Here is a 27321-nt window from a genome sequence, read left to right on the forward strand (position 1 = left end):
GCAGTAGGGAATGGGCAGCTGATGGACGACACTAGTCAGGGAGGTTCACAGGGGTCAATAATTTCTTGTTCAACGAATAATTTATTATTTAAAAATCATAGAACTTTAATTTCCGTTTGGAAGATCATTTATTTTTCGAAAGTGAGAATAGAAACATAAATTGCTTTTGGAGGGATTCATCTTCTGAAAATCTTTTTGGATCGCGAAAAAATTCTTCGAAATAATCTTTGGGAGATATTGCAGTTAAATTATTTATATTTGCTGCACGAAAACGACTGAAAATATCCCAGAATCATAGTTTTTTCGAACTTTGCGTTATTTGAAGTCATTTATGACTTTAAAAATTATAAAAAATACAATAGCCATCGCGGCTTCATTACTCCCCGTGTCAAATTGCAATCTACCGAGCAATGAGTCCCACTATCGTTAAGCCGCTAAAGCTAGTTAAACCCTCCACTATTTTTTGCCCTCTCCCTCATCATCCTCTTCTTCGTCTCGCCCCTTGCCAGTCGCATTTTCATGACCGAGTGGTATCTAAACGTAGTGCAATCCACCGGAGCTATTGGAGAAAAACAAATGTCGTTGTTTTTGTTTACTCATTTAACTTATTTCAACCTTCGAGGATAATTTTGCGAAATAGATAAGTTCCATCAGGGTGAGCAGATTGCCTTTCTGTTTAACGTCTTGCACCTCGCCCTCTCTTTCTCTCTCTCTCTCTATTTCTCTCTGTCCTCGGAAGTGGAATTGCTGTTTTAACTAGCTTTCTTGACCTTTTTACGAAGGTTGAAGTCGACATTTTTCTTTGGGTTCAGTCGGTATAATTTTTTTTTACAACTTACTTTTTTGACTTTACCTGTATGAAATGGTCGGCTGGTAGTAAATGGGGGAGGGGGGGGTCGTTCTGGGTGACTCGCCAACACGACATTCTTCATGTTAATGTCATTGTGCAACTGGGAAATAATTTATTATCATAAGTGGAATTATTTTATAAGGAATAGATTTTTCCAAATGACGCGAAGAGAAATCTTGATTGCAATTTCACTGAAGAAATCTTTTTGAAAACTTGTTTGCACATATGATGGCTAAATTTATGGGAGAATTTATACTGAGAAAATGGTGTCATCCACACAATTTTTTCAATTATCACACCGCGCTGAAAAAAACTGTATTTGCTGTAATTTAAAAAATGAGTAATTTAAGGATTGGCCTACAAAAGTCTTCTGATCTTCAAAAAAGCCTTCCTCTATGAAGTCTTTGGAGAAGGTTTTGAAGGGCTCTTGAAGAACTTGCCCTCTGAAAATTTTGTGAATCATCGAAAAGCTCTTTGGAAATATATATTTTTTATGAGATTGATCATTCAAAAAATCAGTGAAGTGGCAAGTATTGTCAAATGATCATATTAATGACAGCTGTAGACTATCGATCGAGGACCAATCCAATTTTCGGGGTTATAATTTACGATATAGACAGTCTCGTGTTTAACAAGCCAGCCATGTGCAGAAATAAACAACCAAAAATTGATATTTGATGAATAAAAAAAAACGAAAAGACAGGAATGAGGGAGCTAAACCAGACTGAAGTTGATGAGTGACTGAGGAGACGTCGAGACGTTAATTTTTGCGCGGATACCCGAATCACATATACAGGTGGCTTTTTTTGAGATTGAATGGAGGCAGTCGTTTAGTTTGTGACTTGAGCCCTGGCGCGAAGACCACCAGAGTTGAATTTTTAACATTACATATTCCTTACACTTCCCGAGCTCCTTTTTACAGTCATGAAACAGTGTATCGGTGTACATGATCAATATCCTGATGATCCTTTCACCCTCGTCAAGGTCCTTGAGCGCCGGGGTATCGTTACACTCTAGGGTTTCACTTGACTCTCTTTGGTATTTTTTCTCGTAGCATTTTCAGAACAGAGACAATGACATAAGGGGGAGAAAAATTTGATTGAGAGACGTCAACAAATTTATGAAGCGGTCATGAGGTCAAGTATAGAAATTGATATGTCCCTTGGTGAGTTTAACGAGGAGGACTTGAAGACATTTTGGGGAGCGTAAAAAATGCAGAAGAGAATTTTTTTAATTGAACATTACATTTAAAGTGCTGTTAATTTCTTAAAACAAAATTGGGTATCAGAAAATGATTCAGGAGCCAATCAGTATAAAAAAAAAGTCCTTGATTGATATTTCTCCGATGAAATATGCTTCGAAAATGTTTAGACTGGCAGTGACATAAAAAATGTGACTCCCAAAAGAAATTTCTCGTACGGTTGTTATTGAGGAGTAAAAGCGAATGGTTTTGTGGTGTGTTAGGGTCTGTGGCCTCACGAGGATGGTATACTCTCTTCAGAGTGTGCAAAAGGGGGGAGCGACACTCGAGGTGGGCGTATAAACGGAGGTCTCACTGGCCTCTTGGTCTCTTTCTTCTTCTTATCCTTCGTCTCTTCAACCTCAGTTGCTGAGACTGCTGTGTCGTAAACGAAACGAGGGAAAAGAGCAATGCGATCGCGAGGGTGCCCCCCTGTGCAACTGAAACGTCGGTGGGGTCGCGTCGTCGTCGGCGGGGGGAGGGACGGGGGGGGGGCAAGGGGGCTGGTAAGGATAAAGATGGATGGATGAAGAAGAAACCCAAAGGGTTATCACTCTCTCTCACTCTTTTTGCCACTTAAATAAGACTGCCATTAGCATACGCGAGAAATGAGCCAATGAGATGCTAATTGTCGGTTCTTACGTTGAAAAATAATAGCTGAACGATAGTGGTCATTTGTCTCCACTGTTTTATCAACAAATGATTGAGGGAAATTTAATTTTTCGAGTTAAATTGTGATAATTGTAGGAACAATTAAACCGATAGAATTTTAAAAAATATTGTCGCCTATTTTTATCGATTGTGATGGAAAAATCTAAATAAATAAATTTATTTGATCGATTGATTGATTACCTTGATAGAGACAAATTAGAATAGAAGACGATATGAACATAATGGTGACGGCTGTCGTGATGAAAAATAGAAATGAAAAAAAAAAACGTTTCCTCGCGCCTTCAAATTATCCAATAATTTTCAGTACTGATTATTTTAATAAAAAATGTAGAAACTCTAGAACTAGTTTCGTAAAATTAATTTCGTTGCATTCATAACTCGGTGGCATCTCTGTATCTTAATGGCTTTAGAGAAACATTGATGATGATAATTCAAGGATAGATAGAATAGCCCTCGTATACAGCTTGATAGCTCTCACTCCTCCTTTTTCCCTTGTTATGGCGCTCGTTAAGACGTTAATGTCGCCGAAAATATTCACAAAAATGCAGGTGCAGTAAAGTCCCTCCCTACATGCACGCTCTACCGACCACACTGAATTTCCTTTTTTTTTTCTCTCGCTTCTCGGTTCATTCTTCCCACCCCTCGGGTTTTGCGCTTTTTTTCATCGCCTCGCCATCTTTGCATTTTAGTTCTTCCCTCTTATTCGTATATGGCCACTGTGTAATAGGCGAGACGACACTGCTTCCTCTTAAACTGTGGTGCCTCTCTCGTTCCTTCAACTTCCATTCTCACTGCTTCTTTTCTCGTTGTTTTGACGCTTTTTATTTTAACATTCAGCCAAAAGGGGTGGACATGCGTCTAGTCCTCGTCTGTCCGGGTTTCTCCCTCTCTGGGGACTATAAATCTTGTGCTATTAAGACTCACAAGAGTCACATTTGATGGCCCGTGCCACGAGCAACGAGTGCAATGTAAATATACAAATTATTCAGTATTAAATTTTTTTTTTCTCATTCGTTGGAAAAAATTTAATTGATGGCGAATTGTATTTTTTGCCGGTGACGCGTGATCTTCAAGTGTAAATCATTTTTTCTCATGCATGAGACAAAAACTAACGTCTGGTTTGTAATGATTATATTAAGGGTAAATTTTTTGTCTCGAAATTCAATTACTGAGTGAAGGGAAATTATTACGAAGGTCAGGAGAGTGGAAATTTAAGGAATTTTTTAAATTTCATTGGTCCTTTCAACGCAAAATAATTCCTGTGAGGTTTAAAAATTAATGAGACCCATATAAATTTCACGGGTCACCGGGGTCAACATTTTTGCAATCGCAAATAAAATTATTTATAGAAGAAAAAAAAATCAGCGTGAAAGAGTAACATAGAAAAAAACAATTGCGTAGTGGTACCGTAACAATCGACAATATGACTCGTATCTCTCCATGAAACATTAAAATCACATCGATACCTGTACGAACCATCAAAGAAAAAAAAAGGCAGTAAAATTAAACGAGACATTTCAAACTCATGCAAAAGGGAGAAATGAGGAAAGACCAGAGTCGTAAATCAAGTTTGCATCGATAAGAGATATAAACAGTATCTGGGTGGTTGTTCTCACCCGATGTCTCTTCCTCATTGATAATTGATACAATTAACGTCCATTCATTAGCCGTCTCCGTCTCCGTCTATCGGTTATTCACCAGCGACACATAAACGTATAAATTTGATTCGTTTCTGATCTATCCTTCCCCCTCCTTATTATTTCAATTTCCATTTCTCCACTTTTTGTTCCTTTTTTATAGTCATGATTTCCATCCAATAGAGGTGAGGATATAAAAATTAACACGTCTTCCGTTACATTATAACGCACGCGATGCGAATTTATAGCATGATATTTAAAAGCCAATTGACGATCAAAGAGTCTCGTTAATGATTATATTATGGCGTGAATCCTCACGTCACGTTGAAATAAACGACGATAATTTGTGATAGTGAAATGAATTGAATTGACAAATTGGTTGTTTTATTTGCTGATAGTATTCATTGTTGGGTATATTTGATTTTAATGCCTTTTACATAATCATTGATCGATTAATTTGTTGATAAAGTGTTTTGTGACTTGTTCAATTGAGATTTATTTCTATTTTCTCACTCACACACTGGCTATTTCGTTTTTTTTTTCAATGTTGCATTGAATTTTTTTCAACCCTAATGACCCTCATTATCAATGCAATTTTTTTCACTGATTAATCAATGATTTTTAGATCATTTTTTTGGTGCAAATGTGCCAATTCATTGCTGATGAATGGCTCTATAAATAAATAAAAAAATCTAATAACTTGTCCCGAGAAATTCAACTGAATTATTCTCGCAATTACTGTTTTTTAATTACATTTTTTCAACGGATCAAAGTACTCAATATATTTATCGTCTATCAGTGGCCGACGTTCCTATCGATCCAGTAGTACGATCCACTCGGTGATTTACGACGTCGTAGATTCTCATACCTCTCGGAAATCACCAACTGACCGTTTTCATACAAAACGTCCACCTTGTATCTATTTCACATTTACAGTTTTAACACACATTGAGATTGTTCCTCAGTTGTGTACGTATTTTACCACATTACGACAAATGTTCACGTTATTGCTGGTGAATAATGCGAGAGTTGTGGAATATGATGATAAAAAATTACAGGAAAAACGACGTTAGGTAGTGCATTGATTGTCACCGAGAATTTACGGGGGTAATTAATGATTTGATCATGGAGATGTCATACAGTAATGTCAGTTCAGGTGTCTCATTAGGTATCCTCACACTTGCTGTGGTAGAAAATGAAATTACTACAGATAACATTAATTTTTCATCACATTTTTTGTTAGCTTCGAGTTATTTTTTGCTGTGCAATAAAACTTTCTTGAATGCTCAATGGAATTATGTAGTTTTATAACAAATCAATGCAAAGTTCTTTCTTTTCTGAGTAACAGGAGAATTCCAACCACTCAATATTATAAAATATCCAACTTTTCATGAACTTTATTGTACAGATGTGATGCACTACCTCACGTCCAATCCAAGCGGAAGAAAAAAATCCCTCGGAAATGTAGCGCTTTACGTCCTAGTTCCATAATCCACTATTTTGTCGCACCCCTTTGGATTGTTTTTTTATCCCAGTCACAATATTTTATTTGCCTAGTACCACCCGCGAAGTCTCATAACCCCCATTTCAAATGACTCGTTTTTATCGTTCCTCGATTTTTTAAATAAACTATCGCGATACAAATGACGAACAGTGGATCTCGTTATGAGTCTGAGGGAATCGAGGCATCACATTGAGGCGTGAATCGGACGCTCTAGACGATCGTGTTGGTCCCTCTTCATTGCCATCACAAATCCGCGAGAATTCTCGGCTTCGTACACAATGTCGTCTCTGTGCTTCAAACAACCGAGTAAAGGGGCAAGTGGAGATGAGGAACAAACTCCAACGCCTCCACACATTCACATGTGTTTATGTACTCAGTCCAATGTACGTATGGACAACTCGGGCGTGATGCGGCCTCGAGGTTTTGCCGCGATCGCTCATCACGTGATATTAATTAAGCGAGGGGTAAGGGCTTGAAAAATATGATTAAAAAAAACTCGGAGTTGGAACAAGGAGATGGTGTTATTTATAAGCATGAAAGCTAAACGTCAGGGGTTATATTATCGTACTTCCAGATGCACTGGAATGTGTCACCATTTCCTCATTAAACATCACAAGATAATATTCCAAATCCCGAATTCAATTTTTTCAGCATTAATATTCAAGTTTTCCATAATTATCTAGAAAACCCATTTGTCTTATGAACGTAATTCTCCGGGAACAAAAGACTCCATTTTGTCTTTCACATCCTCATTTAATACCTTGAAAATACCGTGATATGAATCAACCCAGAAATGACTAAAAAAATATTAAAAATTTTCATTTTATTCTCTTATTTATTTATGCGCATGAAAACCGAACGTCAAAGGTTAATTACCGTGTCACTATTTCTTCATCAAGCGTCACAAAATAATATCCCAAATTCAGTATTCTCTATGCACAGTTTTAAAATAAAAATCTCCCTTAATTAACTATCAAAGCCACCTGCCCTAATTGAATTCCCCCGAAACAAAAGCAACCATAAACTCCATTTTGTCTTTCACATCCTCATTTCTCATATCGAAACTCCCGTAGTACACAGCTAAAATTATTCCAACAATTTCACAGCGAAACGATGGGCGAGCAACATAACAGACTGGAGTGTATTCTCAAAAGGCCGGTGTCTTTGTTCTTGTTCTCATTTCAGTTTGTTGGGTTTGAAGGAGAACGTAACCCGAGTCATGGAACCGTATCGGGGCATTCCGTCCGTTCTTTCCGGCGCGGATGCGAAGTCAATTAACGCCGCGAAAAAAAAGGAAATAAATCGACTGCGTAGCATCATTTTTAAAGAAAAAAAATGGAATCTCAACACGAAACAACGACTTGGAACGCGATAGTAATAATAAAATTGACGGAATCTATGACTCCAGTGTATTAATTACCAATAATTTAATAATTACTTACGTTTGTTGCAGATGGTACAAGCGATTCAAGTCCTCCGGTTTCACCTCCTCGAGCTGGAAAAGGTAAATACATTCCTCATTATCTCATCTCTTGCCATATTACATAATCAATCACATCAGGGAGATTGATACAATGTGTTTTTGATAAGGTCATTCAGGAGAATTCAAGTGGCTCGTTAATTTTCATCCGATCATAAATCTCTCGGGGGGCTCTTCCCTATATTCTGACCTCTGCTAAGAAAATAAATACGTTGGTTTTGGCGAGGGTAGTGTTCGGTTGATGTGCGTGAGTGCATTTTATTCCATTTGGTCACGTTTGGGGATTGTTGATATGGTCGGGAGCTATTAACACCTGGGCACAAAATGTCTCTCGCTTGTATCCTTGTATAGAAATGCAATTTTCTGTAATGGCGGTGAAAGCTCATGTTTCTTTTTGATTTTTCGAGCTGGATGGTGTAAGTGGAGTCATTTAGCTGTCTCGTCGACAAGCGCTTGGTTGGAATTCAACGGATGATTCTGTAAAAAGGAGTTTGTCGACTTTGGAGTATTGGGGTTTTATCTATAGTTCTCGGTAATCGTTAATTTTACGGAGATTTTTAATGAATTGATCGCCATTTATTCAGAAGCAAAGCGCTTTGATTGTCATTTGGGGTAATTTATTTCATCAGGATCTATACTGTGGATTAAATGGGAAATATGTTGATGGTCATTCGTATGAAATTTTTGATAAGCTTCGATGACTAGTCTTGAGTCTCTATAAATTATCAAAAAGTTCTAACTTCACATTGGGATCACAGTTGAGAGTTATCGTAAATTAAATCAATTCCCTGATTTCCCCAGATTTTCTTGTCGCTCCAAGCACTAATCCAATAATATTATTCAACCCCATCCACTCCAGCAATATTTTATCATACAAAATATCGGACATCCAGCGTATTTCCATCGAAATTGTTCATGGTCCGAATACTTTTTAAAATGGACGAGGGATAGGATGGTATACGCCAATAGGATAGCAACCAACTACCAGTCCAGCCCAGTTTATCGAAGGCAATTTCATACCAATTTTCCTCATTTATGGTGATTATCTTATAAACTGATACCCGGGGCTAAATCTCCACCTTCACTACTATTCAGCTTTAAAACCATCGGCCATCGTATCTCAGGCTAAACATTCACTCTGGAAATTCATGATCCTGTGATTTCGCAAAACTAGAAAACAAGATAAAACGTTGAAATGGTGATCAGTGGTTTATGTATGCATTTAGTCTTTGTAGACTTTCCCACGTTTTCCGTTCTCTACTTCACATGTTTATGGGGAACTTTCCCCCTTTTTGTTGAAAGATGGCTTTTGGACATTTTAAAAATGTCGATTTTTTTTACAACTAATTGAAATCCTTCGATTGTTTTAATTCAAGACTTTCAGACATCCAACGAATTTTTTTCAACAAATCTCGTATTAAATCACAATGGTGTCTACCATTTTTTATGTCAATTCCGCCATGTTTCAGTGCCCAAAGTGTTGTGCCTTTTTTTTTCTTCTCATCCCAGTAAAAATTCAAAATAGTGTTGGCCCTGAGGAATGCAGTGCCGTGGCGATCAAAAAGATGTGGCAGAGGAAGGGGATTCCATAAATACCACTCTTCCTCACCAATCCGGCTGCACCACAGCCCCACGAATGTATTCACCATCCTCTTTTATCCTTTTTCTTTCAAGCCAATCGGGTATTAGCATAATTACGTTTTACCAAGCGATGGGGGGGTAGCCGGCTGGGTTGTCGATGCGCACCAGCGACGTTCCTGGATGGCCGGTTAGGGTATTTTGCAAACCCACCCAGTGGCCAGTGACTCCAGATTACCGAGACATTCTCAACGCCTAGTCACCACCTCTCATACCTAGCTTATTTTACATTCTATTTCGATTTACGGTGAAAATAAAACTCCAGTTGTTTTCACGATTGGTTGTAACCCAGGAGATTGTTGAATGTTGTTCACAGTGAAGGACAGATAATGTGAAATAAAGAAATAGCTGGAGCTATTGACTTGGCTTTACTTCCTCCTTGGGTTGAGTTCCGTGATGGAAACCGGTTCTTCATGCTGCTTCTTCCACTGCAATTTTTGCGGTTAACAGTTCAAATGTATGGCGCCTCATGTACACAGTAACATGCTGACGAAACATGTAGGATAACCGATAGATTCCTGAAGGCGCTCATTGAATTGAAAAGGCCCTTTCAGTGAGGAATTCGTGCTACATGCATTTCGTCGTTCAGATGAATCATTTGTACTTGATCTTTGACGTGGAAAATATTTTGACATCGGTGATGAAGGGAGTAGAGGGTCGATGCTCCCAGTATGTTTGAGGGAAAAGGGGTCGGATTCACAGCCGTGTGGAAAACTGGTTCTCAAGAGTGGAAAAGGTTGACTTACAATCCTCAACTGCCTATAGTGTTGGAAAAATAAATTTCACTCCATCGCTGGATTGATTCGGCCATTTTTCTTCTTAACGACTTACAACATTGTTTCCAGGGAGTCCATGACGACTACAGGTACAGGATACCCCAGTGATTCCCACGTGCAGCACATCCATTTACTAATCTCAATCAATTACAACGATTTTATCATTAGCTTCATGCCCAATGTCTCTATCCATGTACAACACCGAAAATGATGTATTGATTTTATGCTGGGTCATTCACTGCAATACTGAGGGTGAGCAGTTCAAATGTATGACACGTCCAGTACGTAACGATCATCCTGAGGAATTCGTCTTGTCTGCAGTCGTCGAGACGAATCATTTGAATTTGGTCATTGGTGTAGAAAATATTTTGACATTGATGATGAAAGAAACGGAGGGTCGATGCTCTCGGAATGTTTGAAAAGGGCTCCATCGAAAGTCATGTGGAAAACTGGTTCTGAGGAGTGGAAAAGGTTGATCCTCTGTCTCAAATCACTTAGTGTTGGAAAAATAAATTTGATTCCACTGCTGGATTGATTCGACCATTTCTCTTCTTAATGACTTACAACATTGTTTTCAGGGAATCCTGTGAATACCAAGAATTCACGATATTCCTGTCATTCCCAGAGGCATCACATAGATTTACTAATCTCCATCAATTCCCACCATTAGATCATTCACCTCATACCTAATGCGTCTGTCCGACGACATAGAACACCGAAAATAATGAATCAACTTGAATTATTCATTACAATTTCGTTCTGTGCACATCCTGTGACTCTCTCATGAGAAGTCCTCGGTGTCATTCAGGAGTCGGCAGTTCACTATTCTCATTCGGCTCAAAGGGTAACACGTAGGATCATATGTCGCCAAGGGCAATATCACGAGGCTGTGGGGTTGCGTTACAACCTCTAGCCTCTTGGGGTAAAAATATGATGTTGAGGATATCCATACTCTTGTTTAGGATGATCCAAGTTGTCGAGGGAACTGCCGAAGACAACCGAATGGATACGAGTTGCTGTCTGCCTTCTATCGATGATCAGTTCACCTCTTATTTTTCATTCTACTCTTTTTGGCTTGAGCATTGTCAGCCGGTTGGACTCGACTGTCGGTGGATCAAATTCTAACCAGTCTGGTATTATAGCCGATGTCCTTCGGTCCCTCCTTCTCCTGCTACCTCTCGAAATCTATAGTCATCTGTAGAGGCATTGTCGTGAAGGAAAGGAGAAAGACCAGGGGAGCCAACGAAACTCCGAAGATATAATTTAAGACTCGAGATCCAGTGTCTCTTGAACAACGTTAAATTTCAATGGACATCTATCCCGAGAATCGTCAAGTTGAAATACGTGATAAATAAAAGGGGATATCCCATTGGTCTCCCTATAATTCATGATAAACGCGTGCATTGTTCTAAGACAACAAGCAGCAAAACACGTTTCACTAGGCATTAGTTGTTTTATTTCACCTTCCGGGCAAAATGGCCGACTATTACATATAAATACCTGTCTAATAAGAATAGTGAGTGAGGCATATATAAGAGGCCTATGGTAATGATCACCCTAACCTTCACTGGTCTGTATGTTACGATGGGCTCTATCATGCTGGAGTAGAACGATGCAGGTAGTACTGCAGAAGCGGCATCATAATCCCAAGTAGACTTTCAAACGGAGAGAAACAATTTACATATAACAAGATAACGATTTTTTCACTCAATACTTTTTTCTCTTGCTTATATAATACATATACTTTTTCTAAGTCCAGTGCCGCTGGTCGGGGAGAGATAGAAGAGTGGGAAAAGGGCGGGTTTTGCGCGAGAAACGAGGAAGATGGGTATTCTATAGGCTTGTCATGGTTCATTTGCATACATAACATTCTGGTTGACTGGACACTGGCTTCAAGCCTCCATTCTCCTGTCCGCTCTGAGCTCTTGGTCTTGTCCAAGACCCCGCTGATACATTAAAATGTCACACTGATGTTTTAACATCAAAAATTGTACATCTGTATCGTCTGGTGAACGCCATCATTCACAGCCTAGCCTTTGATTAATCCTAAAAATTTGTTTGTTTTTCAGGTTCACGAATTGTGCGACAACTTCTGCCACCGGTACATAAGCTGCCTAAAAGGAAAAATGCCAATAGATCTTGTGATCGATGATCGTGAGAGCACAAAACCACCGGATCTTGGTAATGGGCTCGATGGTGGACCACGTAGTACAGCTGACAGTACGAGTCATACTGATGGAGCAAGTACACCGGACGTCGTGAGTACCTCACCATCGTCAACGTCTTACTATCCGCACGACGCGTTAACCCCCCACCACCATCACAATCACCACCACCATGCAATCGGCAGTACCACCCCCCTGCAACTGAACAACCAAAACCAAAGCCAAAATCACCCGCCGCAGTCGAACACTACCCCAAGTAGCGCCGCCACAACTCCCAACTCCCTAAAGCGTACGCACCAACAGATGATGATGGCAGCCGCGGCAGCCACCGCAATGGCTACATCGCCGCACGCCGCCTCCGCGCCCCCTGCGCACGCGCACGCGCACGCACACGCCGCCCTCGCCGCCTACCACAGCATCAGTTCGGCTGTTTATCCGTGCTCGTAATTGTAGATTATCGATGTTTAGTTTAATTGAGATGATTTTTTTTATTGAAAAATTATTATGCGGGTTCGATGTTACTTGTAGAGTCATTTCGAGATACTTAACATCAACATGTGCTTCTATCCTTTAGAATCCTCAACCCATCCAACTCGTTATCCACATCACATAACCTCTTTATATACTACACTGTTGGAGGATTATTGTTATTGTGATTTCGGGAGGAAAATCATGAAATTTGAAATTTCATTGGAAATGATGGAACTGGAATGTCAGTTTCAAAATAATACTATAACAATTTCCCAGAATCAATCCTGGGAATTGCAGTAAACCATTCCAACAGTGTACGTCTATGTCTCCTATATTCATCTTATTTCATCTTATTCATCTTATCTAAAATTTTGGAAAATTAATCTTGATCAGATGATTCATCATCTTCTGGAGATACTGCCATTTGCATCTGTCCTCTACTCTAGATGACACATCACCTGCTTCATTCATCTGTTATCATCTTATTTCTCTTGACATTGTTTTTTTTTTTTTTGATAAATTTTAAAAAATTGTTGATTCGGCAGAACTGGGGCGGTTCGTGCGCGGGCCGGAGGGTCCTGTTGAGGCGTTCGGCGGGGGTCATCGGTTGTATTTTTTTTAAGACTCTAGATAATCGAGATGGGGATGAGGTTAGACATTGTAATTTTCTACTGGGAAAGGGGAGCACTTGATTATCTAATTGACGATCCAGCGACTAGATGTTATTTAACAATTCCCAATAAGTTTATTTAAACTTATCACATTTACGCTACTCCATGAAAATTAATTCAATATTGATTTATTGAGGTAATATTCTATCGATTGCTGGATCATCGATTATTGAGAAATTAATGAGACTCGAATTTTGCATTTTGAATTTGAATTTCATAACGGCGAGACGATTTTATCTTTTATTTCAATGAAACTAAAAATCTTTTGGAGATTAAGAGCGTAATTGGGGGCATTATCTGCCTGTCTTCGTGACATAGACACAGTATACGTAAATATATTCATTTGGGGCCCATAGTTCCGGTATTGGATCCTGATAAATCGCTCGATTGTCATCGGTGCATAAAATTATTTATAAATAGCAACGATGACAAGGGGCAATAATTTTTTCATTTTTCAATTCACTTAAATCGTGATGCAAAAGATATACGTAATAGTTCTTAAGGTCGTGTAAAAGAATACATACGTGTCTATTTTTAAACGAGATTAATAAAAATCAAAAGAAAATAGTGAAAAATGTTGACTAAGAGGTATAAATAAACTGATGCGAACGAGCACGGTTCAAGGACGAAGATAAACGAGAATGGTTTTTAAATTATCGATGACTAGCGTTGCCATTCGTATTGCATTATGAGGGTGTGAATTTAAGAGAGTGTGAGAAAGTGTGTGAGCAAATGTGTGAGTAAGCAGTGAAAACTGTGAGGATTGAGTAGATGAAAGGAAAAAAAAAAGTCATAATTTGAATATGTCATTAACAATGCTGAGCCATTTTGCTCCGTTTCTTTTGTAAATATATTTTATACTTTATCAAATGTTAACGAGTAATAGGCGATGACGATCGGTAGCACACGTGCGTGTCAATTCGAACGATAACGATGCGATTATGAAAATTATTAATGGAATAACGAATAGAATGCGATTGTTATTTCACTTTAAACTAGGTATCGGTACTCGTAACTAGGGAGTTGTGTGAGGTACAAGTCCTGGCCGGCAGGGCGCGCGTTATCCACCCCCCCTTAATTCCCGTACTTGACCCTGTCTACTTGACTTGTAGAATTGAAATAATCAATAACAATTTGAGAAAATATTTATCGAGTTGCTGCATATGTCTGGTGCCTCGCCCGTGGTGAATGGGTAGAAAAAAAAAAATCATTTATTAAAATATGTGTCCTGCACCCTGAAAATTATTAACTGTGCCATCGTGAATCCATTATTATTTTGTGGCCAAGGTCTTTGAAAAAAAAATGCAATTGAGTCCCATATTGCACGATATAATGTACATAAAGAGAATATCCTGGCCAGTTGCAACATTTTGGACACTTTCATTGGTGGACATTATTTGATTTATCATCTAGCGCATGTTTTTTACATTGACATGAATGATATTTGGGGTTATGATGATGGGTGCAGGATAGGCATTCGGGTAAGGCATCAGGAGCAGCATGCACGATACCATTGAGGATGTTCATTATTTGGTGATGATGATTTCTCAATTGGATTTTATCATTGATATCAGTACAGTTCTACGAGTCGATGGCTTGGGTTCAAGTACCGGGTGTTTTGGTTAAGGTGGATTTCAGCACCTGCTTGCTAGAACCCTAGTTACGAGTACCGAACCTAGGGCCGAGATGATGCATCTCGGTTTTTGTTGATTTCCTTAAGGTGAATGTTTTTTTAGTAAATCAAAGGATTGAGATTCCAAGAGCTGGACGAGGTTGGAGATGATGCTGATGAAGAAAGGATGGAACCGATGGTCTTTGACTACAGCGTTGATATGAAAAAAATTATGAGGCAAATGAATTGTGATGGAGCTTGAGAGCTTCATCATCGAGCAAAGGATTTTTCGGTCTCAGACCACTGGTCATAAGTCTCTTTAGCACAATTATTTATTGGATTACCGAGGCCTAACGATTTTGGCTAATGGCAAACTGAAATTCGAGAAGCTTCGACAGTAATTATTGGGATAAATGAGACGTATGACCTGGATTTCAGAAAACAAATTTTCCTGGGCTCTAAATTCGAAATTTTGTTCTGCAAAAATTCAAAATTTCACTTTGATTAAGGGCTTAAGGCCAGAATTGTAAATACGATTGAGTTTAATTCATATTTTGTTCAATTCTCTGTGAGATATGGAAATGGAAAAAAATTTTAAAACCCACGGCGACGACAAAACGTGAATACTTAGTGCCATAGGTTGCAGTGGGCGTGCTCGCCAAGACTGTACTTAATTAATTAAAATATGAAGATATATGTCGGACATCGAGAGCGAACCGTTTAAAATTAAGAACAAGAGACGAATAGTCGTATACACGCGCGAATAGTTAGGCATTATAACGATAATGAAATGAAGAAGTGAAGAAAAAAAAATGCAAGTGTTTTCGTTCTCCGCTGCATTGTCGTGTCACTAATCGCCCACTCACTGTCGATATAATTATATTCAGCCGTGCATTTATGAATTACATAAATAATCATTACCATAAATTGACTAAAATGTGTATCGACAGTGCAGCGTAGCCCGATTCACCGTGATATGGAGAATTTTCATTTTGTCTTGTAAAAAAATATATATATATTATATAAATATTAACAGAGACTTCTTTTTAATGCTCACAAGTAAAATTAAGGGATTTTTTTTCTTTCATTATCATTTCGATTAACCACACTCAAACCTCGCCCAAATATTTTTCGGGCATAAGCATTTGTTGAATGTCGTGTAGTTACGTTTTTTTTTTCATTTTTGATTCGTATTGTTTCTCATCGTAATTTGTTAACGTTTGGAGTGCGAAGGAGGGAGACGTTTCATTTGAGTTTGATCACGTGAATCATCGGGATTCGCGGATTGAAATATTATAGAAGAGGAGGAAAGAGTTAAGTTGATTGATATATAATGAATGAAGACGTGTACATGAAAGATTCATCTCTCAGGATGAGAATTGTAAATGTATGGATGTTACATACTTCACAGTAAACTTATTTAGCCGTAAGGAAGTTCGATGAAGAAAAAAAAAACAAATTATGAGAGGAAACATGGAAAATCAACTCACTCCGCACATTGTATACGACTAGCATTATAGTGATAATATATTACCGATAATGATACTGTTTGAACTACTGTCTCAATCAACGTATTTTCATTATAAATAAATGTTAGCATTGTTGAGTTAATGACTTTTTTTTTATTCAAGTTATGACTGGGCTTCCTTCCTTGCATGAGAAATTTCTGACATCTGATGAATTTCAATGGGTGGGTGGGATAATTTGCGATTCCAAACCCCGCTCATAAGCTCTTTTTGATCGAATTTTAGTCGAAATATTGGTCAGACCAAATTTCAAATCGAAAGCCTTCGGTATGTCAATGAGTTGATGGTAAAAAAGGGCGTATGATCAGCGATCTCAATCGTAAATTGTCCCAGCTTTATGATGCTGAATGAGTTGACAAGAATTTATCGCAATCAGACGTCAGGAATTTTGAAAATTAGTGTTTAGTCGACTTAATTATAATTCGAAAAATGAAGAATCAATCGTCTCGCTGTTGGTATCATGGTGCTCCGAATATTTTCCCCCGAAAATAGCAATATTCTTCAAGTACCGCCCTCTCCCTCCGAATCGACATCAGCCACCCCCAATATTCCTTCCAACCCTCAGTGATTTCCCCAGGTAACAACCCACCAACACTTCTTTTCCCTCATTTCGTGAAGCATAAGCGTCGCCCGGTTTGGCGTAGAACCCGCCAAGGTCCGCCCATAAATCTCGGTTAACCCTCGTCTAATAAATATTTAACCCTTTATATTTGCAACAACCCTTAGCGTGTATACATTTGCATAGGACTTCTATTTCATTTACACATCGCATAATTGAATATTTAAATTCAATTGCTACCCGTTACGCGCTCGCTGTTTCGAGCCGCAAAACTGCAGTAAAACTTGTAACGGAACCACTTTCCAACCGTGGGTATTATACCCCTCTTGGAGATTTTTCATTCACCCCAATTCTTATTTCGCCCTGTTCGAAATTTCTTCCAGGAATCTCAATTCTCGTCGTCTGAGACGCCCGTTTCACAGGACTAACAGAGAAATTCAATGTCTCTTACCGAATGATTTCAGTTAATTTTTTTTCTCATTCGTTTAAGTTAAATATATATGCGTTGGAGTTGATTATTAATTTTGCTTATTTAATGGATTATATTTTACCAGCTCGTTGAGGAAACACAAATGGCCTTGTTGAGTGAAAGCGAGTAATCGGTAATATCTACCGATTTTCGATTGATAGAACACTGTCATCTACATGGAGAAAATAATTCAAGATAAATTTAGGAAATATACATAAGAACAATTATAGATTTTCTTCATAATTTTGGAGGCAAATGGGGTTTAGGAAAATTTAACAGAGCTACTGTGGATTTTTTTTTCAGAGCGTTTCGTAATTTTTATCTAAATTTTCTGCGAAAAAAATACTTCTTTGGAAAACGAAAGTTTTTGTCAATATAAATTTGAAAAGTATGGGGACAAACCTTAAGGATTCTCTATATTATTCACAATATGATCTCTTTTATTGGCCGAATAAAGATTTTATAGAAAAAAATAAATTACTGATGAGACTTGTTATCTTAATATCTTGTTTGAAAAAAAAAACGCGAGATTTACACGAAATGATTTTATAAATTTGGAGCAAATCGTATTTCTCGTTAAAATGAGCAGGGAAAAAACGAGTCAACCTCGTTTTTTAAATTTATATGCCCCCTCTGGTGACAGACAACCAAAAACAAAACGAAAAGGAAAAAAAAATTCCCGCAATATCTCGGCGCCGACGTTCTCGACACGATGTCGCGTGTATTTTTAGTTAATGTCCAAGACATCGTGGCACATCGTCTCGAGAATGCGTCTTCCTTGCCACGTGTAGAGCTCAATGTTTCGTTGAACACCCACGTGTAAATCAGGTACTGAAGCCCTTATAAGCCCACTAACTGGGCCCCATATCTATTTGCATTCATGAACTGTGATTCAGGGCCTGTCGTTGACATCGAGTCACGTCTGAGCTCGCTCTATTTGGGATTAAAAAAAGTAACTTCTTTGGGGGGATTATTATTGTCGTTATTCATGCTAACGATGATTAGTCGAGATCGGACTTGACGATAATCGCTCTGTCAGGGAATCGAGGAGGCGGTCATTGTGAGCGACATACTGACAGCATAATAAATCATACGAGACGAGTGATACTGGTCTTTCGTACATTGTCTGGGGCATATTTACCGGTGTTAACTGCATTGATCTTCGGAATTTTTTTTTCAATTCATTGTTTATTGATATTTCCTGGTAAATGAGCTCGAGATTGATCATTTGTCGATGTATGCAATTACTAGATACCTTTTCAAGAGCATAAAACTGAGGAATTTTCAATTCAGATAATAATTTACACAATTTTTTAAAATATTCCCGCCTTAATTCCGGACAAATGGAAAAACTATCGATATCTGTCGATATCTCCACGAATAATCGTTGAAAAGGGCTTCGCAAGGAGTGATTGGAGCTGGAAAATTTTCCAGCTATGGAATGGTGATTGGAGTTGCACCTTGAAATTTCAATATTTTTTTTTATCCTCACCCAACGTGTCCTTGCATTTTCCCCCCTGTGAAACCGATAATGATTCCCCACACACTTCACCCCGCGATATTTCTCACACCCACTGTCACGTATACATTTTACCTCCTCCACAATTTTTTAGCCTCTTTGTTTCTTTCCCCCTCACTCAGGCGTCTTGAATTTGCACACATCGTTCACCTCGGCAACGCGATAAGTGTAACGACTCCCTCGGCCAATTGGAGAGAAGCCGTTTATTCCTTGCGACTTGCAAGACCGCCCATTTGTGTATACAATAAGCCGACAATGTTACACGCACATTGATATATTCACTCATGGAGGTTAGCTTGTGCCTGGCGATTTCCCACACGGAGAGAAATTTTCCATAAAAATTACGTTCCATAAAAGTGTATCATGAGTCATCGTTACCTCACATCTATCTCAAAACTTGGGAAAAATTAATATGATGGTCAAATTTAATTCCAAGTTGGAGAAATTTTTTCGTGACAAAAACGAAAATTACTCTGTCCGTAGAGGACCAATTATACGGAAAAATTCAGCAAGAATGAATTTTTCCCAACATAAGTTTGACTTTTACACAACGGCTAGAGATATTGTTATCGAAAATTTCTCTCTGTGCATAAATAATTTTGTATTCTTAATATGCACCCAACATGTTCCGTCCTTGACTCGTGTCTGGAAATTATCCCTCCTCCCCTAATGCCAACAATTACCAGTAAACTGAAAAAAAACCATCTGACACCCTGGATTTCGTCCTTGAAGTCCCCTCAATTCACACCTCACCAACCGAATTTTCCACCGCCAAACGAAAACCACAGATCGTCGCGTGCTGCAGCGTGTGTTACCACCATCTGCATTCCTCCTCTCGCCACGGAAACCCTTTAAAGTTTCCCATAAACCGCTGCATTCTATACACCTTCGTATAATCAACGAAAACGAGGGGTTTAGGATAATGAAATAGCATACGAAAGAGGTGAAAACTACTCGTCGGTAATTCCGGCTTCATGTCAGATGGAATAGGTGAAAAATATATTTTTACTTTATGCTATTTCAATGTGTGATTTTGTTGCAAATACCTCCAATGAAAATTAGTGTGTTTGTACACTGAGAAAAATAATATTTTCACCCTCACATTCATTGACTTCAAAGAATTACTTTTTTTAAAACTTTATTTCTCCAGTCCAGCCATTACTAGGAAATCTTTGTTGAATTAATCTGCTTTTAAATTACGTTAATTATATTTTTTCAAATTTTATTCAGAAAATTTATACTAAACTATTTCTCTCTCTCTCCCTGCAGTACGGAAAAGAGATCTAAATGTAGAGAAACAAACGTGACAAAAGAAAATTGTTAATTAAAATATTGCCATTTTTCCTCCGGTACTTATTTCACAAAAAAAACATCCCCTACATTTTCACAACGCAGTATTACGAGGGCTGAAATTATTGAAGCAAGCCGAAAAGTATTTTTCCTCCCTCCTGATCCATTCGCACTCCAGAAAGAAAAAAAAAACTTGAGGGGTAGCGTGGAGGGTGTTTTGCTGGTAATTGGTGCCAATTTAATCCTGCCCCTTCACCCCCTGTACCAGTACAGGCGGCTGTATTAACGTCGATGGTATCGAGGGGTGGCTTCCACATTTTTTTTTCTCTCGCCTCCCTTCCCACACTCGTCTCCAATCTCACTCGGGAAAACACACGAGGCACGCAAAATCCACACGCACTAGTTGAGGGTGGCGTGGGCGAGGGCCACTGTGAAGGGGGATGGGGGGGGGGGCACGAGTCTCATCCCGCACTTCTGGTAAATACGATGTGCGTCAACGCACTAGGAAAATATAATTAACGGTAATCGTCGGCGTATATGGTATGGATTAACTTTACGGTATGTGTAGGGGGAGAAATTACGACCCCTCTGACATTCTGGGAAGGGGGGGGGGTATTAGGGAGGTTATATCGGATAGAAACAAAACTCGGGACTCTGGGGGATTAGGGGAGTGGGTAATAATGCGCATGAAGTCTCGGATTTCAATCGCATTTAAGAAATTTCCTTCATTATATTTTAAAAACTTTTTTAATTTGAGAGATAAGATTAGAAAAAATAGTGTTTTAGTTAAAACACTTGAGTTTACGTATTTAAATCACTATTTTCAAACAAATCGTTTGCAGAAAGTACTCACAATCGAATGATACAGGAAGTCATGATAATCAAAAATACTGACGACTTTTTGAAGGAAATGTATGAAAAAAAATAAACAATGCAATGACCTCTCTCCCCAAACTTGTGCGAAAAAAAATGAAAAATTTCATCTGGTTTTGCACCTTAAATCATTCCCCACAATTCAAGAATCTCATTTATTCGCCTGCAACATCGACCCCCGTCTCATTTTACGACACAGCATTTTTTTTTCTGTCTTTTCGATCCAGAAAAAAGAGACGAAAAAAAAAATCTCCGGGGGTTCTGAACTGTCTGGTCCATCCAAAAAAAGGTCCAATCCCTCCCGAAAACTTCGTGCAAGTAACGAAGAAGGAGATACTCGAAGATCTTGTATGCAAATTCTCGGTTGCATCTCCGTGGGATCCTGGTGGGATCTGTTGGAGGATTAACGGGCCGGCTAGCATGAAAGGCAAAAGCCAAGCAAGACGGAACGCAGCAAATGAGAATGGACGAGAGAAGAGATGAAGAGACTGGTGAATAAGGATGGAAAATATAGGAGAAATCCTTCCCATACTCTTTCCTCTTTCTCCTTGGCAAGTGTGTCGGTGCGATTGGTCACCAAATAAGAGAAATCGATGCCCCTTCTGAAGGAGAAAGAAGACGACAGTCCCTCGGTTGTATCTCCTTGAGGGAACAAACCAGAGTGAGAGAAAAAGGAGAAACAAAGAACGCGCTTGGAATGTCGACCGGGAATGACAGTCGCTAGAGGTGCCCATATTTACCTGTGAAAATCCCCAGATTTTTCCCTAAGGACCTGGCTGTCATGGTCTTATAACTCACGGAATGATCTCATCAAACGTTGGAATCGGTCCGGCTCGAATTTTCGGACTTGAGTTCTTTTTTCTGCAAATAATCCAATCACGTCATCAGTTGAGTCATTTTCGGTGTGCATTGAACTTTGAATGATGTATCATTAACATTTTTATACTCTTCTAACGATTCCACTAAACAGATTATAAAATTTTCATATACAAACAACGATGAAGCTCCATCACTTCCTTCGATATATCGATAGTCCACGTATGGAACCAGGATAATTACCCGCTCACAGATCCATCCTTCACCCAACATTGACGCAACCTTGGTCCTTTTTTCCCCCATCGCTACACGTCATCACTTGACCATTAATTCCGCATCATTATCCAATGTGAGACACCCCTTTCCCGCGATAAACAGTTTCTGATAAGGGTCGTCAAAATTAGTCCCAAATCCCGCGCAAATGGGTATCCTTGACTGGAGGTAATCGAGCCCACGCGTATAAATCCTATTACAGGATTAGCGTTCTCTCCTACTGGGTATATTTCAACCCTCGCGAAAAGCCGAAATGCAAAACGGCAAATACATTTTCCCCCTTCCCCACGAATCCTTCGGCCATCCCCAAAACCAGCTGATTGCCATCGTACTTAACTAGTCTTTCAAAGAACCATGAACCAGAAGATTCAGGTCTAGACGTCCGGACGACTTCAGCATCAACCAAGTCACCCAACTTTCGGGCGTCAAAGACAGGTAAAAATAAATGAAACAAAAATACGTGATCGATCACCTCGTGTCCTCTTCTCGGCCCTAACAACATATCTCGCGCGTCTTGAACACGTACCTCTCGACGAGGTGTTAAATACTGCTCTGTTGGCCCCTGCGTCTCTCTGTCTTGTAGTCTCTCAACAGAACGAATAGCATCCACGTGCGTTGTCACGAATTTTATTCTCAGTCAGATAATTCTTCTTTTAATGACGATGTTTTCACAATATCCGAGTAATTGATGCCTCCCTGTGTGTTGCCATTGAGAAGGTTGGAGGTAGCTCTCCTTCGAGGGTGTTTAGCAACCAGAGAAGACTTGAAGGTTGTTCCGAAGAAGCGACTGCATCGCCAGTATCGTCGTACGGGAACAGCAATAAGCTTAGGATCCATTCGTCGATTGATAATCCACTGCCAAGCCAAGCCAACTGATTGATAGCCTACTGCCAAGTAGTGTATTGCGTGTCTATTTACTTTGCAGGTAGATACTGCTCGACGATTTTCAGTCAAGACGGAAAAGCGAGGCTTTCTGACCAAATTTAATGACATAAACAGTATCATCGTCGACAAATCTAGCTAGAACTGCTCAGTGAAATAAGACGTACGGACCAAATATAGATCCAAACAATGTCCCATCGCACTTGGTCAATTAGTCAGTGCACGAATGAACGAAAGGAACTTAGCGAGCACGTTCCACACCGAGTGATTATCTCCGTCATCAGATGAATCTCGTACTCGTGAACAGACTCGATGAGTACAAGTGAGAGGAATACCCCTCACACAATGTTTCCTATTGCATAGTTGAAATACAAAAGAAGAGATCACGGGATAGTTCACGTTTACGTGGAGGCTTTGATTTGTCATTCATCGATGAGTGAAGAAAGCAGATGGTTTTCAGAGTGCGTGGCACTTGGGTGGTCGGGTTGTCGTCGACGTGGAACGAGAAGGCGTCGAAGGTCCCCAGCGTCTGAGACTGCTTATCTTTCACGACAATGGGTCCCAGGATCTTTTTCCTCGTTTGCCTCCCCCTCCCTTCGCTTCACTTCAGTATGAGGCCTCAACATTGTCGCTGTTTCTTCTCTCGATCTGCTGTCCTTTTCTCATTCCCGTGGCCTGTCTCTAATTCGAGAAAAGAAAGATCCTATCATCAACACCGCAAAACGAAGAAAAATACATCCCCATGTGGCATTCTTTTAGGAAGGATAAGCCTTACCTGGGACTGGTCTGATTCACGACTGAATATTTTCGAGGGAAATTGAGGATTGAAGACAATATGGTGATTAGTTTTTGTCCAGAAGTTGGAAGTCAAGTTTTTCTTGGCTGTTGATGCTGTCGATCTGAAGGGAATTTCATCAATCTGGATCATCATCAGATTTGGTCGCAATGAACACCTGGCAAGTGATTCTCAGCACATGCTCAAGCACGACAACTGCCAACTGACCGTTGAAATTGTCATGCTGTTTTCTGGTACTGATTTCTGCTTCTAAAGTTAGATGGGTAGTCAGCCCATCAAGTTTGTTGCCAGAAGTCTCAGGAGATTGGCAGATAAGGAGTAATATAAACTCTCATGGAGTGCCCAAGCGAGAGTTTGTCGTGACAATTTGAAGGGGGAATATTTGACCCAGTTGATAGGCACTTTCCTCAAGTACTGAGTTCTTATCAAGCATCTTCAGGACGCCCTTGAAATTCGAGAGGTGTGATCGTTTTTGTGGTGAGACAAATTGAATCTCAGGCTTTTTGGCCGTTTTTCGACCTCTTTAAAAGCTTGTCAGGGGTCCTCACATGTCGTATGCATTTTTTGATTGATTGTGCGCGAGATTTTTGCTACTAAATATCTGTCATAACTAACAATTATTGATAACTATGGAGATGCATGAGCAGGTGATTTTGGGGAACATTGGGGTCATTTTTCAAGCATTTCTTAGGATGCAGTCGATGAAAATGAGTTCAAGATCAGGATTTTGATTGGGCAATTCATTCACCTTTTCAATGCAATCATTTTCGTTCGGTTTTCGCGACTTTCAATCATCTTCAAGGATTATTTTTGGGAGAATTTCATGAAATACGTCATTCGTCTCATCTCTACATCACGAAATAATTTCCACTCGTCAAAAATAGTGACACTTCCCTGTCTCCCTTTTCTAAGTCATCCCCAATATCTATTCCGGCGTCGCCTACAAAACAACATCTAGACCATCTTGACTACTTGGGTATTCGGTTTGCTGGCGCACGCGCGATACCACGGAGGCATGAATTGTTTGTCAGTGTGTGTATGTTTGTATCTTCGAAGCAAATGTGCACATCCGTAGAAGTGTATATTCGGAGAGGAGGCTATTGGATTTATTTATAACTCAACGGAATTTCGGTTGTAGGGTCGAGACTTTCAGCTGACGATGAAATCGCCGAGATTTCTTTTTTATTGCGGACTCTTTGGGATTTTTTTTTTGGGAGGGGCGATTGATGGGATAATCAGATTGCAATTGACCTCGAGACGATAAACTCATCGATTTCCGATATCTTGGAAATGCAAAACATGGCGGAAAATCCTTTACTCTAGGCTGTTCAAAAGGTGAGAAACTTTCGGCCTCAAACTGCTGATCATAATTTTTTTTTCGTTCAGTGGTTTTGTTGTTGATGAGGGACTCATATTCAGATTGATGATCGAAGTGTTTGATTACTCGGTTGTAATTAATTCTCAGTATTTTGAGGGTAGGGCAATTGGGGGTGGAATTTCTCCGTCTTTCTGATGCAACCGGTAAGAATGGCGTTACTTTAGTCCCAATTTTTGATGGCTTCGGTTCCATCAAATCACAACAAACTTCACTTCACTCACGAGTGGATCTCTTGGTCGCTCCACTTTGACGTAAAAATATCTCCGAGTGTCATCATCCTCAGTTTGTCGAATCTAACGGGTGAGACTAAGATCGTGATTTTGATTTATCATAAATATTGAATTGCGGTGGAGGGATAATTTTCAACTTTGTTGATGCAGAGAATCACAATGTGGCAGAGTGGCTATTCCGGGTAACTTGGTTAAGGTTAGGTGGCTCGTAAATCAAAGCTACGAGCATCGACCATCGTAAAGTTATCGTCATTCGGTGTCAGACAGCGAAGGTGGTTTTGAGTGTTTGTATTTTTCCTTTTTTGAAAAGATTATTGTTCCAAATCGGGGAGAATTTTAATGAACATTTGCTTCCAAACACTGGACATGAGTATATTTTCTTCAATTTATTTGCTGACCATTGAACACCAAAATACTTGTCATTGAAATGTAGAATCATTAATCAGCCGGAGCATAATGAGTTGAAAATAGTCGTCATGGAGTAAACTTTGGGATAGATTTTCCGGAGCTATTGAATGGCAAAGGCCGCTCTCTCTTACCATGAAAATTCATTGAATCAAATTAGATTCTCTCAATGGAATTTTCAAATTTCCTACATTAGACCCGACAGACAGGTACAATAAATGATTAATCACCCCTTGGGGGTATTTAAACCACTGGCACATGTGGGTTAGAAGTTATGGGTACGAAGATTGCGTTGAGTCATTGCACCAGAGACTATTTTCGGGATAATGCAATATTCGTTATGCAAAGCCTAACGGGCTTGTAACCCAGGAAATCGTGGATAATTCTCGGTTTCCCTCTGTCTGAATGAGATGATTTTGCGGGCCTTTACGAGGCGCCGACGAATTGACAATTAATGAGGGCACACCGGTGGGAGGTGGGTGGCCTGTTAATGACTCGTAAGGTGACAGATTCTCAGATCTAGACATTACGATGTTACCTTACTGCTACTGCTTTAGTTCAGCCTTTTTTTTTTTGGTCTTTATGAGGGTCTCGGATGGAGGCGTTTGGCAACGACGACGAATGGTTCAGCATCAATTCGCCAACGTCTTATTATATCGTTATTAAAATAACCTGGGATGTCCACGCAATTCTACGGCACATCGCAATCATTTTTTCCGCTCATCCTCAAGAAAACTACAAGGTTGAATATTTTTGCAAAAATTCATTTTTGAATATCGACAAATACTTTGTCCTATAGTTAGTGATGTCACCGTTTTCAAAGCCCGGTCATGACCTCTTCTGCGTTAATTGCCACCTTTTTAATTAAAGAAAAAAAATCCTGAACTGTACGAGATCTTTAAAATTTTCTCACCTTATCAATGGCGCTGGGCTTTTGTCGAAATTTTGAAGCTGAGAGAGCGAAAAAATAGCACAATGCAAAGCTCACCTCTGCCCTTTCCCTAATCGTTCGGCGGTTGTGTCTCGCGACACGAGGGAGATATTGTATTACCGCGTTGAATATTTAACGAGTCTGGTGGGTCTCTATCTCTCGAAGTCACTCTCACACTGGGTAGTTTCCCCACTCCACCCATGGGCATGGGTAAGTGGTAACTCCCACCACCCCATGGATCCTTCCGCGATGATTCCCGAGGCGAGTAACGACCCGTCGTACACAGGGAAATTTCACGATACGACGTGATATCCACTTATCCGCGGTGTGTAATGCTTTTTTTTTCTGAATTCCTCTTTCGGGTCCCTCTTCGTCAACCATCCGGGGTCGCGTGGGTGACGGAGTCTCCCGGGGTCTCTTGCGTTGGGTTTAAATAAAGGGAATGAGAGGTATTGACAACGGCCTTGTCGACATCGGAAGTGAATTTATTCGTTGGATTGAAGTGAATAAAAAATTAATGTATGAATAACACTCAGGGATGTGCAAGTACTTCGATTATTATTTCCTTTTCTCATTTCCCGTAATAAATTTTTAATAATTTTCAATTTATGTAAAACTTATGTCTATGATCATCACAGAATTTTTTGAGAACTCAGAC

The 27321-nt window shown here is 39.5% G+C and overlaps 2 protein-coding genes across 9 annotated transcripts in view; one reads left to right on the plus strand and one right to left on the minus strand.

Moving 5' to 3' along the window:
* LOC135162355 (uncharacterized) overlaps positions 1–27321 on the minus strand; it is a 105335-nt gene that overhangs the window by 47583 nt on the left and 30431 nt on the right. For all 6 annotated transcript variants that reach the window (XR_010298948.1, XR_010298947.1, XR_010298945.1 and 3 more), the window contains exon 3: positions 7346–7398. Coding sequence is in view for 1 of the 6 variants with exons in the window: in XM_064120720.1 (XP_063976790.1) it covers positions 7386–7398 (13 nt within the window). In the remaining 5 variants the exon portion in view is untranslated. The remainder of the gene's footprint in view (positions 1–7345; positions 7399–27321) is intronic.
* Positions 1–27321, plus strand: part of LOC135162349 (homeobox protein homothorax) — a 291410-nt gene that overhangs the window by 23605 nt on the left and 240484 nt on the right. For all 3 annotated transcript variants that reach the window (XM_064120707.1, XM_064120709.1, XM_064120708.1), the window contains exons 5-6: positions 7357–7407; positions 11867–12055. In XM_064120707.1, the coding sequence (XP_063976777.1) occupies positions 7357–7407; positions 11867–12055 (240 nt within the window). The remainder of the gene's footprint in view (positions 1–7356; positions 7408–11866; positions 12056–27321) is intronic.

Source organism: Diachasmimorpha longicaudata, chromosome 5, assembly GCF_034640455.1.
Source record: "Diachasmimorpha longicaudata isolate KC_UGA_2023 chromosome 5, iyDiaLong2, whole genome shotgun sequence".
NCBI classification, from domain to species: domain Eukaryota; kingdom Metazoa; phylum Arthropoda; class Insecta; order Hymenoptera; family Braconidae; genus Diachasmimorpha; species Diachasmimorpha longicaudata.